Source organism: Manis javanica, chromosome 12 (assembly GCF_040802235.1).
Source record: "Manis javanica isolate MJ-LG chromosome 12, MJ_LKY, whole genome shotgun sequence".
Taxonomy (NCBI): domain Eukaryota; kingdom Metazoa; phylum Chordata; class Mammalia; order Pholidota; family Manidae; genus Manis; species Manis javanica.
Genome location: NC_133167.1, coordinates 62,813,762 through 62,828,556, shown reverse-complemented (window position 1 = coordinate 62,828,556; position 14,795 = coordinate 62,813,762). Strand labels below are relative to the sequence as shown.

Below are 14,795 nucleotides of genomic sequence, written 5' to 3'. Positions count from 1 at the left end.
ATTAAGAACATGAAGAAAATCATGCAGAGGAGAAATTTCCAAAAGATTATCTGCTTTTTATTTGCTGTATTATACTAAGGCAAAAATCAGAAGGGCAAGTGAAATAGCAATCTGTAACTTTTGTATTTGTTTTTGTCTATTTTCATATTTTATACATTAAAAACTTTACTGTAATAAAATATTTTTACTAATTGGAGAATCAGAAATCTGATTCAGAATTTTCTCAACTGAGGAAAGAATTGTGGGTGTTAGAGAAAGGTTGGTTGTTTTACCAAATTTGTTAATACAATTTTGCCATTGACTGCATTTAATACAACTTATCATATCTTTTTATTTCTTTCCATTTGATAGAATGAGAACTTATTCACTGTTACAGCTTCTGGACGGGTGGTTAAAAAAAGTTTTGACCTTCTGGATGATGACCCAGAACAAGAGGTATTGCATTAGCTGGATATAACAAACCAAACTAGTGCATATGTGCCCTGTGGTTTTTAAATCATTTGCTTCCCAAACCCTGGAATAGAGAATGGGGGCGAGGATCTCCATGCAAATTAAATTGGTAGATTGTACATGCTATTCCAATCAATACATCCCCATCTTCCTTTCTTTTCGTACTGGAATTATTCATAAGATTTGTTTGCAGAAAAATTCATAGGACCAAAATGATTTGAAACCACTTTTAGCTTATTGTTTTATTTTGTTAATATGTACACTTTCTAGGAAAATTTCTTAATGGAAAATTATTAAATTGAATCCTGATGACTTTATGGCTTTTGGCTTATATTTCACTGACTAGAGTGAATATGTTTGTTAATGTTCATGGGCCTGGGAAGTAGGGTCTAAGGGTGTAGTAAGTCAGTTCAGTCTGTGGCATCAACTTGACATTGCCAGTCACTAAGCTAATGCATTTATCCTTTTCTCTTAAACAGACATTGGAAGTTCTTAGAAAATAAACTGTCTTAATCCATTTAGACCAGATAACTGTATTGTTTGTGTGACCATTTCTAGATGGAAATAGTAGAGTAGCCTGCTAAGAATAACACTTTAAAATCTTTTTTAAAAGGTAAAGGTGGCTACTCTCCAGTATGTAGTTACTCTCAAAAAAGAAAAAAAGCATATATTCTTTTGGACCACAGAAATCTATTGAGAACAAAGCAGAGAGCTCCCTACCCTGTTTGAAAAACTGTATGAAAGAAAGACTTACTACAGTTACCAAAAGGTAGCAAGAATATTTAAAGGGGAGAAGGTAGTAGCAAAGAGAGAGATACTCTACATCATGAGGTTGGAAAACAAAAACTTTTGGCCTATAAAGGAAAAGTTGAAAGGGGTTGTGACTATTTTAAATCTATAAAATCACTAACACCCAGGCAATAAGTTACCCACTGAAGTCTGACAAAGGTAAGGTTAAGGCAAAAGAATTAAATTTTTAAAAAGCACAGGTAATAAGTCTGTGTAAGCTTTTTGTCATAGATGGTAAAGGCAGAAAATATAAGTCAATTAAAAAGCAGTTTGACCCAACATGAGTGAAGGATTATTATGCAGTGATCAAGAGGAGCTTGCTGTGTCTGTCAGAATGCGCCTTCCTGTGGTCCGTCCCAGGATCTCTGGGCACTGATCGGCTTTGCTGTGAGGCTGTTGGAGTCCTAGGCTTTCTTCCCTGAGACAGAGTTCAAGGTTAGGTTTTCCCTCTTGTTCACCATCATGAATCTTTTCCATCTAACGTCTCTTACTCCAGTCCTGTTCTGTGGGTAGGATTCACTTCCTAATATTCTCCCTCAAGTATAAATAGCCATTTTGCTTTCTTCAGGGAACAAAAAAGAGCTTTTTTAATGGAGGATGACAAATTGAGTCATAAATATTATATCATGGATTTTCTTTTACTATTGAAGTGACTTGTGTTTTTTTGTTGGAGAAAAATTCCAAACACAGTGGTCAGTCTTCAAGTTTCACAAATGAGTGAGCTTCATATATTCAGTCCTATCTGGGAACTGGTGAATATGCACATGTCAGAGCCAGCAGTTAAGTGCTGCCTTTGAATTTGGAGAAGCTCTGGTTTGCTGTCATAATAGAGGATTTCAGTTATACTGTGGCTGAGATCTACATAGACTTGGTTCTGTTTGCCAAAACCTATAGGATACTTCTTAAGTCTTGAAAATCTTAGGACCAATGTTTTACTAGGTATACAAGTAGAAACACACTTCTGCCACCCATTTATTCTTCTTTCTACATATATATATATATTTTTTTTCTTGATATCACTAATCTACAATTACATGAGCAACATTATGGTTACTAGACTCCCCCCATGATCAAGTCCCCACCACTTACCCCATTGCAGTCACTGTCCATCAGTGTAGTAAGATGCTATAGAATCACTACTTGTCTTCTATGTGTTGTACAGCCCTCCCCATGCCCCTAGCCAAGAGCATGGGATGAGTTTCCATTTGTTAGTGTCCTCTTTAATTTCCCTTAAGAGTGTCTTGTGGTTTTCAGAGTATAGGTCTTTCACTTCCTTGGTTAGGTTTATTACTAGGTATTTTATTCTGTTTGATGCAATTGTGAATGGAATTTTTTCCCTGATTTCTCTTTCTGCTAGCTCATCGTTAGTGTATAGGAAAGCAACAGATTTCTGTGTATTAATTTTGTATCCTGCAACTTTGCTGAATTCATATATTCTGGTAGTTTTGGAAGTGGAGCCCTTAGGGTTTTCTATGTACAATATCATGTCATCTGCAAATAGTGACACTTTGACTTCTTCTTTACAAATCTGCATGCCTCGTATTTCTTTCTTTTGTCTGAATGCCATGGCTAGGACCTCCAGAACTCTGTTGAATAACAGTGGGGAGAGTGGGCATCCCTGTCTTGTTCCCGATCTCAGAGGAAAAGCTTTCAGCCTCTCACTGTTCAGTATGATCTTAGCTGTGGGTTTATCATATATGGCCTTTATTATGTTGAGGTACTTGCCCTCTATGCCCATTTTGTTGAGAGTTTTTATCATGAATGGATGTTGAATTTTGTCAAATGCTTTTTCAGCATCTATGGAGATGATCATGCGGTTTTTGTCTTTCTTTTTGTTGATGTGGTGGATGATGTTGATGGATTTTCGAATGTTGTACCATCCTTGCATCCCTGGGATGAATCCCACTTGGTCATGGTGTATGATCCTCTTGATGTATTTTTGAATTCAGTTTGCTAATATTTTGTAGAGTATTTTTGCATCTACGTTCATCAGGGATATTGGTCTGTAGTTTTCTTTTTTGGTGGGGTCTTTGCCTGGTTTTGGTATTAGGGTGATGTTGTCTTCACAGAATGAGTTTGGGAGTATTCCCTCCTCTTCTATTTTTTGGAAAACTTTAAGGAGAATGGTTGTTATGTCTTCTTTGTATGTTTGATAAAATTCCAACATTTAGGTTGCTTCCATATCTTGGCTATTGTAAATAGAGCAGCGATAAACATAGGGGTGCATCTGGCCAGGGGGTTTTGTTCTTGGGTAGTTTTTTGATTACTGATTCACTTTCATTGCTGGTAATTGGTCTGTTTAGATTTTCTGTTTCTTTCTGGGTCAGTCTTGGAAGGCTGAATTTTTCTAGAAAGTTGTCCATATCTTCTAGGTTTTCCAGCTTGTTAGCATATGGATTTTCATAGTATTCTCTAATAATTCTTTGTATTTCTGTGGTGTCTGTCATGATTTTTCCTTTCTCATTTCTGATTCTGTTATGTGTGTAGATTTTCTTTTTCTCTTAATAAGTCTGGCTAGGGATTTACCTATTTAGTTTATTTTCTCAAAGAACCAGCTCTTGGTTTCATTGATTTTTTTCTATTGTTTGATTCTTCTCAATTTTATTTATTTCTTCTCTGATCTTTATTTTGTCCCTCCTTCTGCTGACTTTGGGCCTCATTTGTTCTTCTTTTTCCAGTTTCAATAATTTTGACTTTAGTATATTCATTGGTGATTGGTGTTCTTTCTTTAAATATGCCTGGATTGCTATATACTTTCCTCTTAGAACAGCCTTCGCTGCATCCCACGGATGGGACTTTGTGCTGTTGATGTCCTTTGTCTCCATATATTGTTTGATGTCTCTTTTGTTTTTGTTTTTATTTTTTTATTTTGGTATCATTAATCTACAATTACATGACGGACATTATGTTTACTAGGCACCCCGCTTTCACCAAGTCCCCCCCTCATACCCCTTCACAGTCACTGTCCATCAACGTAGTATGATGCTGTAAAATCACTACTTGTCTTCCCTGTGTTGCACAGCCCTCCACGTGCCCCTCCCCACACTATACATGCTAATCGTAATGCCCCCTTTCTTTTTTCCCACCCTTATCCCTCCCTTCCCATCCATCCTCCCCAGTCCCTTTCCCTTTGGTAACTGTTAGTCCATTCTTGGGTTCTGTGATTCTGCTGCTGTTTTGTTTCTTCAGTTTTCCTTTGTTCTTATACTCCACATACGAGTGAAATTGTTTGGTACTTGACTTTCTCCGCCTGGCTTATTTTACTGAGCATAATACCCTCTAGGTCCATCCATGTTGTTGCAAATGGTAGGATGTTTTTTTCTTATAGCTGAGTAATATTCCTTTGTGTATATGTACCACATCTTTTTTTTAAATTTTGGTATTATTAATCTGCAATTACATGAAGGACATTATGTTTACTAGGCTCCCCTCTTCACCAAGTCCCCCCCATATCCCCGTTCACAGTCACTGTCCATCAAAATAGTAAGATGCTGTAAAATCACTACTTGTCACCAAGTTCACAGTCACTGTCCTTCAACATAGTAAGATGCTATAAAATCACTACTTGTCTTCTCTGTGTTGCAGAGCCCACCCCGTGCCCCCCCAACACTATACATGCTAATCATAATGCCCCCTTTCTTTTTTCCCACCTTTATCCCTCCCTTCCCACCCATCCTCCCCAGTCCCTTTCCCTTTGGTAACTATAGTCCATTCTTGGGTTCTGTGCTTCTGCTGCTGTTTTGTTCCTTCAGTTCTCTTTTGTTCTTATACTCCACATATGAGTGAAATCTTTGGTACGTGTCTTTCTCTGCCTCTCTTATTTCACTGAGCATAATACCCTCTAGCTCCATCCATGTTGTTGCGAATGGTAGGATTTGTTTTTTTCTTATGGCTGAGTAATATTCCATTGTGCATATGTACCACATCTTCTTTATCCGTTCATCTACTGATGGACATTTAGGTTGCTTCCATATCTTGGCTATTGTAAATAGAGCAGCGATAAACATAGGGGTGCATCTGTCTTTTTCAAAACTGGAGTGCTGCATTCTTAGGGTAAATTCCTAGAAGTGGAATTCCTGTATCAAATGCTATTTCTATTTTGAGCATTTTGAGGAATCTCCATACTGCTTTCCACAATGGTTGAACTAATTTACATTCTCACCAGCAGTGTAAGAGGGTTCCCCTTTCTCCACAACCTCGCCAACATTTGCTGTTGTTTGTCTTTTCAATGGTAGCCATTCTTACTGGTATGAAGTGATATCTCATTGTGGTTTTAATTTGCATTTCTCTGATGACATGCGATGTGGAGCATCTTTTCATGTGTCTGTTGGCCATCAGAATTTCTTTTTAGAGAACTGTATTCAGCGCCTCTGCCCATTTTTATTTGGACTGCTCGCCTTTTGTTTGTTGAGATGTGTGAGCTCCTTTATGTATTTTGGATGTCAGCGCTTTATCGGATCTGTCATTTATGAATATATTCTCCCATACTGTAGGATGCCTTTTTGTTCTATTCATGGTGTCCTTTGCTGTACACAAGCTTTTCAGCTTGATATAGTCCCACTTGTTCATTTTTGCTTTGTTTCCCTTGCCCAGGGAGATATGTTCATGAAGAGGTTACTCATGTTTATGTCCATGAGATTTTTGCCTATGTTTTTTTCTAAGAGTTTTATGGTTTCATGACTTACATTCAGGTCTTTGATCCATTTGGAGTTTACTTTTGTGTATGAGGTTAGACAGTGATCCAGTTTCATTCTCGTGCATGTAGCTGTCCAGTTTTGCCAGCACCATCTGTTGAAGAGACTGTCATTTCCCCATTGTATGTCCATGGCTCCTTTATCAAATATTAATTGGCCATATATGTTTGGGTTAATGTCTGGAGTCTCTATTCTGTTCCACTGGTCTGTGGCTCTGTTCTTCTTATGCCAGTACCAAATTGTCTTGATTACTGTGGCTTTGTAGTAGAGCTTGAAGTTGGGGAGCGAGATCGCCCCCACTTTATTCTTCCTTCTCAGGATTGCTTTAGCTGTTCGGCGTCTTTGGTGTATCCATATGAATTTTTGAATTTTGTTCCAGTTCATTGAAGAATACTGTTGGCAGTTTGATAGGGATTGCATCAAATCTGTATGTTGCTTTGGGCAGGATGGCCATTTTGACCATATTAATTCTTCCTAGCCAGGAGCATGGAATCAGTTTCCATTTGTTAGTGACCTCTTTAATTTCTCTTAGGAGTGTCTTATAGTTTTCAGGGTCTATGTCTTTCACTTCCTTGGTTAGGTTTATTCCTAGGTATTTTATTCTTTTTGAATCTGTTGTGAATGGAATTGTCTTCCTGATTTCTAGTTCTATTAGTTCACTGTTAGTGTATAGGAAAGCCACAGATTTCTGTGTGTTAGTTTTGTATCCTGCAACTTTGCTGAATTCCGATATTAGTTCTAGTAGTTCTGTAGTGGATTCTTTAGGGTTTTTTAATGAACAATATCATGTCATCTGCAAATAGTGACAGTTTGACTTCTTTACCCATCTGGATTCCTTGTATTTCTTTGTTTTGTCTAATTGCCGTTGGTAGAACCTTCAGTACTATGTTGAATAACAGTTGGGATAGTGGGCATCCCTGTCTTGTTCCCGATCACAGTCGAAAAGCTTTCAGCTTCACGCTGTTCAGTATGATGTTGGTTGTGCGTTTATCATATATGGCCTTTTTCATGTTGAGGTGCTTTCCCTCTATACCCATTTTGTTGATAGTTTTTCATAAATGGATGTTGAATTTTGTCAAATGCTTTTTCAGCATCTAAGGAAATGTTCATGTGGTTTTTGTCTTTCTTTTTTTGATGTGGTTGATAATGTTGATGGATTTTCGAATGTTGTACCATCCTTGCATCCCTGGGATGAATCCCACTTGGTCATGGTGTATGATCCTTTTGATGTATTTTTGAATTCAGTTTGCTAATATTTTGTTGAGTATTTTTACATCTACGTTCATCAGGGATATTGGTCTATAGTTTTCTTTTTTGGTGGGGTCTTTGCCTGGTTTTGGTATTAGGGTGATGTTGGCTTCATAGAATGAGTGGGAGTATTCCCTCCTCTTCTATTCTTTGGAAAACATTAAGGAGAATGGGTATTATGTCTTCACTGTACATCTGATAAAATTCCAAGGTAAATCCATCTGACCCTGGGGGTTTTGTTCTTCGGTAGTGTTTTTATTACTGCTCCAATTTCATTGCTGGTAATTGGTCTTTTTAGATTTTCTGTTTCTTTCTGGGTCAGACTTGGAAGGTTGTATTTTTCTAGAAAGTTGTCCATTTCTCCTAGGTTTTCCAACTTGTTAGCATATAGGTTTCATAGTATTCTTTAATAATTCTTTGTATTTCTGTGGTGTCCATCATGATTTTTCCTTTCTCATTTCTAATTCTATTGATGTGTGTTGACTCTTTATCTCTTAATAAGTCTGGCTAGAGGCTTATCTATTTTGTTTATTTTCTTTAAGAACCAGCTCTTGGGTTCATTAATTTTTTCTATTGTTTAATTCTTCTCAATTTTATTTATTTCTTCTCTGATCTTTATTATATCCCTCCTTCTGCTGACCTTAGGCCTCATTTGTTCTTCTTTTTCCAATTTTGATAATTGTGACATTAGACCATTCATTTGGGATTGTTCTTCCTTCTTTAAATATGCCTGGATTGCTATATACTTTGCTCTTAAGACTGCTTTTGTTGTATCCCACAGTAGTTGGGGCTTTGTGTTGTTGTTGTCATTTGTTTCCATATATTGCTGGATCTCCATTTTAATTTAGTCATTGATCCATTGATTATTTAGGAGCATGTTTTTAAGCCTCCATGTGTTTGTGAGCCTTTTTGCTTTCTTTGTACAGTTTATTTCTAGTTTTATGCCTTTGTGGTCTGAAAAGTTGGTTGGTAGGATTTCAATCTTTTGGAATTCACTGAGATCGTTTTTGTGGCCTAGTATGTGGTCTATTCTGGAGAATGTTCCATGTGCACTTGAGAAGAATGTGTATCCTGTTGCTTTTGGATGTAGAGTTCTATAGATGTCTATTAGGTCCATCTGATCTAGTGTGTTGTTCAGTGCCTCTGTCCTTACTTATTTTCTGTGTGGTGGATCTGTCCTTTGGAGTGAGTGGTGTGTTGAAGTCTCCTAGAATGAATGCATTGCATTCTGTTTCCTCCTTTAGTTCTGATAGTATTTGTTTCACATATGTTGGTTCTCCTGTATTGGGTGCATATATGTTTATAATGGTTATATCCTCTTTTTGGACTAAGCCCTTTATCATTGTGTAATGTCCTTCTTTATCTCTTGGTACTTTCTTTGTTTTGAAGTCTATTTTGTCTGATACTAGTATTGCCACACCTGCTTTTTTCTCTCTGTTTTTTGCATGAAATATGTTTTTCATCCCTTAACTTTTAATCTGTGCACATCTTTGGGTTTGAGGTGAGTCTCTTGTAAGCCGCATATAGATGGGTCTTGCTTTTTTATCCATTCTATTACTCTGTGTCTTTTTATTGGTGCATTCAGTCCATTTACATTAGGGTGATTATTGAAAGATATGTACTTATTGCCATTGCAGGCTTTAGATTCGTGGTTACCAAAGGTTCAAGGTTAGCTTTTTTACTACCTTACTGTTTAACTTAACTCGCTTATTGAGGTATTATAAACACAGTCTGATGATTCTTTATTTCTCTCCTTTCTTATTCCTCCTCCTCCATTCTTCATATGTTGGGTGTTTTGTTCTGTGCTCTTTTTATGAATGCTCCTATCTAGGGCAGTCCCTCTAAGATTCCCTGTAGAGGTGGTTTGTGGGAGGCAAATTCCCCCAACTTTTGCTTGTCTGGGAATTGTTTAATCCCTCCTTCATATTTAAATGATAATCGTGCTTGATACAGTATTCTTGGTTCAAGGCCCTTCTGTTTCATTGCATTAAGTATATCATGGCATTCTCTTCCGGCCTGTAAGGTTTCTGTTGAGAAGTCTGATGATAGCCTAATGGGTTTTCCTTTGTAGGTGACCTTTTTTTTTCTTTGGCTGCCTTTAATACTCTGTCCTTGTCTTTGATCTTTGCCATTTTACTTATTATGTGTCTTGGTGTTGCCCTCCTTGGGTCCCTTGTCATGGGGTTCTGTGTACCTCTGTGGTCTGAGAGGCCATTTCCTCCCCCAGTTTGGGGAAGTTTTCAGCAATTATTTCTTCAAAGGCACTTTCTATCCCTTTTTCTCTCTCTTCTTCTTCTGGTACTCCTATGATGTGACTATTGTTCCGTTTTTATTGGTCACACAGTTGTCTTAATATTCTTTCATTCTTGGAGATCCTTTTATCTCTTTCTGCATCAGTTTCTCTGCGTTCCTGTTCTCTGATTTCTAGTCCATTAATGGTCTCTTGCAACTCGTCCATTCTACTTTGACGTCCTTCCACAGATATTTTATTTCTGTGTTCTCCCTCTTTAGTTCTTGCATATTTCTCTGCAAGTCCATGTATGACTTTTGTTTTGAATTCTTTTTCAGGAAGATTGGTTAAATCTATCTCCCCAGATTCCTTCTCAGGGGAAGATGTAGAAGATGCCTGGGTTAGTCTTATCTGGATCATATTTTTTTGCCTTTTTATGTTGATAGATGCAGTGGTGTGCTATTGAGTACTCTGTCAGCTGGCTGAGCCAAGACTCTTTCTACTTGCTCCTCGTCTTTCTTTACTGGGAGAACGGTGGCCCCTAGCAGCTTGTGTTGGGCAATCGTGCATAGACTGGTTCTGTATCTTGCCCGGCCTCTATGGAGGAAGCTCCCTTGCTGTGCGTGTGGCCAGCCTCTGGCTGCTGCTCTACTGTGGCGGGGCCCTGGAGGGGGAATGGTGGGGGACCTGTTTGGCTGTTTACCACCGTGATCTTTATTATATCCCTCCTTCTGCTGACCTTAGGCCTCATTTGTTCTTCTTTTTCCAATTTGGGTCTCAGAGCTGTTGCCCAGGGGTTTAGTGTGCCCGGAGTTTCCTGGGATTCCCAGCTGGTGGGCTAAGTGTCCCAGGACGCTTCTGTCCAGCGGTGGGGTCCCTGTCCCTTTAAGACTTTCAAAAAGCACTCACTTTTCTTTGTCCCAGAGGGGCCAGTTGTGGGGAACCACTCACAGGTCTTACTGTCCTGTGTCCCTAGTTTCCAGCACCCCACATACGCACTGTGTCTGCATCCTGGTGCGGATGTGTAGGGCTGGATGTTTAACAGTCCTGGGCTCCCTCTCCCTCCCCACTCCAACTCCTCTCCTCCCGCCGGGAACTGGGGTGTGGGGCGCTCGGCTCCCGCTGGGCCAGGTCTTGTATCTTACCCCCTTCGCCAGGCACTGGGTTCTCACGGGTGTGGATGTAGTCTGGCTGTTGTCCTGTGTCTTCTGGTCTCTCTTTTAGGGATAGTTGTATTTGTTGTATTTTCAAAAATATATATGTTTTTGGGAAGAGATTCCCACTGTCCTGCTCACACCGCCATTTTGGCTCCGCCCCTCTGATGTCCGTTTTAATTTGGTCATTGATTTATTGATTATTTAGGAGCATGTTGTTAAGCTTCCATGTGTTTGGGTGCCTTTTTGTTTTCTTTGTACAGTTTATTTCTAGTTTTATACCTTTGTGACCTGAGAAGTTGGTTGGTAGAATTTCAGTCTTTTTGAATTTACTGAGGCACTTTTTGTGGCCTAGTATGTGGTCTATTCTGGAGAATGTTCCATGTGCACTTGAGAACAATGTGTATACTGCTGCTTTTGGGTGTAGAGTTCTGTAGATGTCTTTTAGGTCCATCTGTTCTAGTGTGTTATTCAGTGCCTCTTACTTATTTTCTGTCTGTTTGAGTTGTCCTTTGGATTGAGGTGAGTAGTGAAGTCTCCTAAAATGAATGCATTGCATTCTATTTCCTCCTTTAGTTCTGTTGGTATTTGTTTCACATATGTTGGTGCTCTTGTGTTGGGTGCATAGATATTTATAATGGTTATATCCTCTTGTTGGACTCACTCCTTTATCATTATGTAATGTCCTTCTTTATCTCTTGTTACTTTCTTTGTTTTGAAGTCTATTTTGTCTGATACAAATAGTGCAACACCTGCATTTTTCTCTCTGTTGTTTGCATGAAATATCTTTTCCATCCCTTCACTTTTAGTCTGTGTATATCTTTGGGTTTGCGATGAGTCACTTTTAAGCAGCATGTAGATGGGTCTTGCTTTTCATCCATTGTATTACTGTGTGTCTTTTGATTGGTTAATTCAGTCCATTTATTTTTAGGGTGATTATTGATAGATTTGTACTTATTATCATTGCAGGCTTTGGATTCGTGGTTAGCAGAGGTTCAAGGGTAGCTTCTTTTCTATCTAACCATCTAACTTAACTCTTATTAAACTGCTATAAACACAATCTGATGATTCTTTATTTCTCTCCCTTCTTATTCTTCCTCCTCCATTCTTTATATGTTAGGTGTTGTATTCTGTACTCTTTTGTGTTTCCTTTGACTGCTTTTGTGAGTAGTTGATTTTATTTTTTGACTTTAGTTAGTATTTGGTTGGTCTGCTTTGTTGTGATTTTGTTTTCTCTGGTGACATCTTTAGCCTTAGGAGTACTTCCATCTAGAGCAGTCCCTTTAAAATATTCTGTAGAGGTGGTTTGTGGGAGGCAAATTCCTTCAACTTTTGCTTGTCTGGAAATTGTTTAATCCCTCCTTCATATTTAAATGATAATTGTGCTGGATACAGTATTCTTGGTTCAAAGTCCTTCTGTTTCATTGCATTAAATTTATCATGCCATTTTCTTCTGGCCTGTACGGTTTCTGTTCAGAATTCTGATGATAGCCTGATGGGTTTTCCTTTGTAGGTGATCTTTTTTCTCTCTCTGGCTGCTTTTAATACTCTGTCCTTGTCTTTGATCTTTGCCATTTTAATTATTATACCTCTTGGTGTTGTCCTCCTTCGGTCCCTTATGTTGGGAGATCTGTGGGCTTCCATTGTCTGAGAGACTATTTCCTTCCCCAGATTGGGGAATTTTCAGCAATTATTTCTTCAAAGCACTTTGACTCCCTTTTTCTCCCTTATTCTTCTTCTGGTACCCCGATAATGCAAATATTGTTCTGCTTAGATTGGTCACACAGTTCTCTTATTATTCTTTCATTCCTAGAGATCCTTTTATCTCTCTCTGCCTCAACTTCTCTGTATTCCTGTTCTCTGATTTCTATTCCATTAACAGTCTCTTGGACCTCATCCAGTCTCCTCTTAAATTCTTCTATTGATTGTTTCTTTTCTGTTATCTCCCTCCGGACTTCATCCCTTATCTCTTGCATCTTTCTCTGCAAGTCCATCAGCATGGTTGTGAGTTTTATTTTGAATTCTTTTTCAGGAAGATTGGTTATATGTGTATCACCAGTCTCTCTGCGGTTGTCTGAGTGATTTTTGACTGGACCAGATTCTTCTGCCTTTTCATGGTAATAGAATTGGTCACAGGCAGGTGGCGCATGTGACAGCTGGGAGAGCAATGTCCCTTTCTGCTTGTTGGTCGCCTTGCCCTTCTCCGCTGCCTGTGCCGTCTACCCACACACCGGGAGCAGTCTCTGGGATAATCCCCTGAGCTGCCATTAATGGAGCAGCCCTCCAGATAGCCTAGCATACTGCATGGGTCGCATCCACACTGGGTGTGTTCTCATGCGATAATGGCACCCGTTCGTGCCTTCTGGACCTTGCTCTGGCTTCCCCTGCCTGTGCCAGTTCCCCGCACACTGGGAGCAGTCTCTGGGATAATCTCCTGAGCTGCCGGGGTGGGGCGGCCCTCGGCATAGCCTAGCACACTATGTGGGGTGGCAGACATGCCGGCTGTGTTCTCCTGCGAGGACGGCACCCCTTCGTGCCTTCTAGACCTTGCTCCGGCTTCCACTGCCTGCCAGTTACCCACACACCGGGAGCAGTCTCTGAGATAATCTCCACTACTGTGTGTGGGGCGGCCCTCGCGATAGCCTAGTGCACTGCAGCTGTGGCAGACATATCGGGTGTATTCTCCTGTGAGAATGGCACTCCTTTGTGCCTTCCAGACCTTGTTCTGGCATCCTCTGTCTGTCCCAGTTAGCTGTGTGCTGGGAGGGGACTCTGTGTAGTTGCTGTGGGCGAGGCTTTTCTCTGGCTGCTCCGCAGCTGTGGAAGGTCAGCCGGTTTGCTTTCAGTGCCGACCAGGGAGAATGAATGGCAGGCTGCTTATTGCCGTGAGGGGCTTCAGGGCTGCTTTACCCCCCAGGGGTTTAGGGGGCCTGAAGTTCCTCAGATTCCCAGCCTGCTTGGCTGAGTCTGCTGGGTCGATTTTGTCTAGCTGTTGAGCCCTTGTCTCTTTAAGACGTTTAAAAAGCACCTGCTTTTCTTTTGTCCCAGGGGAGCCGGCTGTGGGTTCCCGCTCGCAGTCTCCATCTTGGATTTTACTTTTCCATTTCTCTAATATCCAGTACACCATGCAGTGTGTGTCTGTGCTCCTGGTGTAGATTAGTAGGGTTGGTTATTTAGTAGTCCTGTGCTTCCACTCCCTCCCCTCTGTGATTCTTTTCCTCCCGCTGGTGAGGTGGGGTGGGGGGAGTGCTTGGGTCCCGCCGGGTTACGGCTTTGTATCTTATCCCCTTTGTGTGATGCTGAGTTCTTGCAGATGCAGATGTAGCCTGGCTGTTGTGCTGTATCTTCTGGTCTCTCTTTTAGGAATAGTTGTATTTGATGTATTTTCAAAAATATATATGGTTTTGGGAGGAGCTTTCCGCTGCCCCACTCACACCACCTTCTTGAACCCTCTCCCTCTTTCTACATATTTTTATAAGTGACAGAACAGTTAAACTACAAATGTAGAAATAATCCTAACTGAATAACTCTTTTTATCTGCCTTATCCATCTATTCACCAAGACTTTCAAAAGTGTGGACTATGAAGATGAGTTGGATTTACTTTCTGTGGTAGCTGTAACTCAGATAGATGCTGAAGGAAAAGCTCACCTGGATTTCCACTGTAATGAATATGGAACTTTACTTAAAAGCATTCCTCTAGTGGAGTCATGGGATGTGGTGAGTAGTGTCTACAGTTGTTAGAATTTTCTTTAAAGGTGACATTTATTGCAACAGAAGTTACTGTGTTCACATCAGTCCGGGCTCACCTATACCAGTGACCACTTGAAAGAGGTTATTGTCCTACAGAAAGGACAAAATGAGTACTTCTTAAGACTTCGTCCTCTGGGGACTAGGGGATGCCTCCTTATTGGTGGTCTTTAAAACAAAGGTTTATGTTTTTTATGAGACATACTATTTCCTTACCATAGTCTTTGATTTTCTAGAAGTGTGGTAATGTTTTAAAAAATAAAAGTATACTGTTTTGAATCCCCGCCGTTATTTGAGACTATATCTAAGCATGTAGGGTCTCAAGACACTCTTCGAAGCACTTGTCTTCTCTTCTGAGTATCGTGGAATATAAAAGTTACAAGGAATAGAAGACATTATTTTATCCAATGCTTGTTTTATTCATGTAGAACATGGGAGGTTTAGCAAGCTGCCCCCGGCTGCCCAGTGAATAGCAGTGATGT

General features: G+C 39.9%; 1 protein-coding gene across 4 annotated transcripts in view; it reads left to right on the top strand.

Moving 5' to 3' along the window:
- DCAF17 (DDB1 and CUL4 associated factor 17) overlaps positions 1-14,795 on the top strand; it is a 65,004-nt gene that overhangs the window by 34,527 nt on the left and 15,682 nt on the right. For all 4 annotated transcript variants that reach the window (XM_073218700.1, XM_037022915.2, XM_017664920.3 and 1 more), the window contains 2 exons: positions 352-435; positions 14,128-14,283. In XM_073218700.1, the coding sequence (XP_073074801.1) occupies positions 352-435; positions 14,128-14,283 (240 nt within the window). The remainder of the gene's footprint in view (positions 1-351; positions 436-14,127; positions 14,284-14,795) is intronic.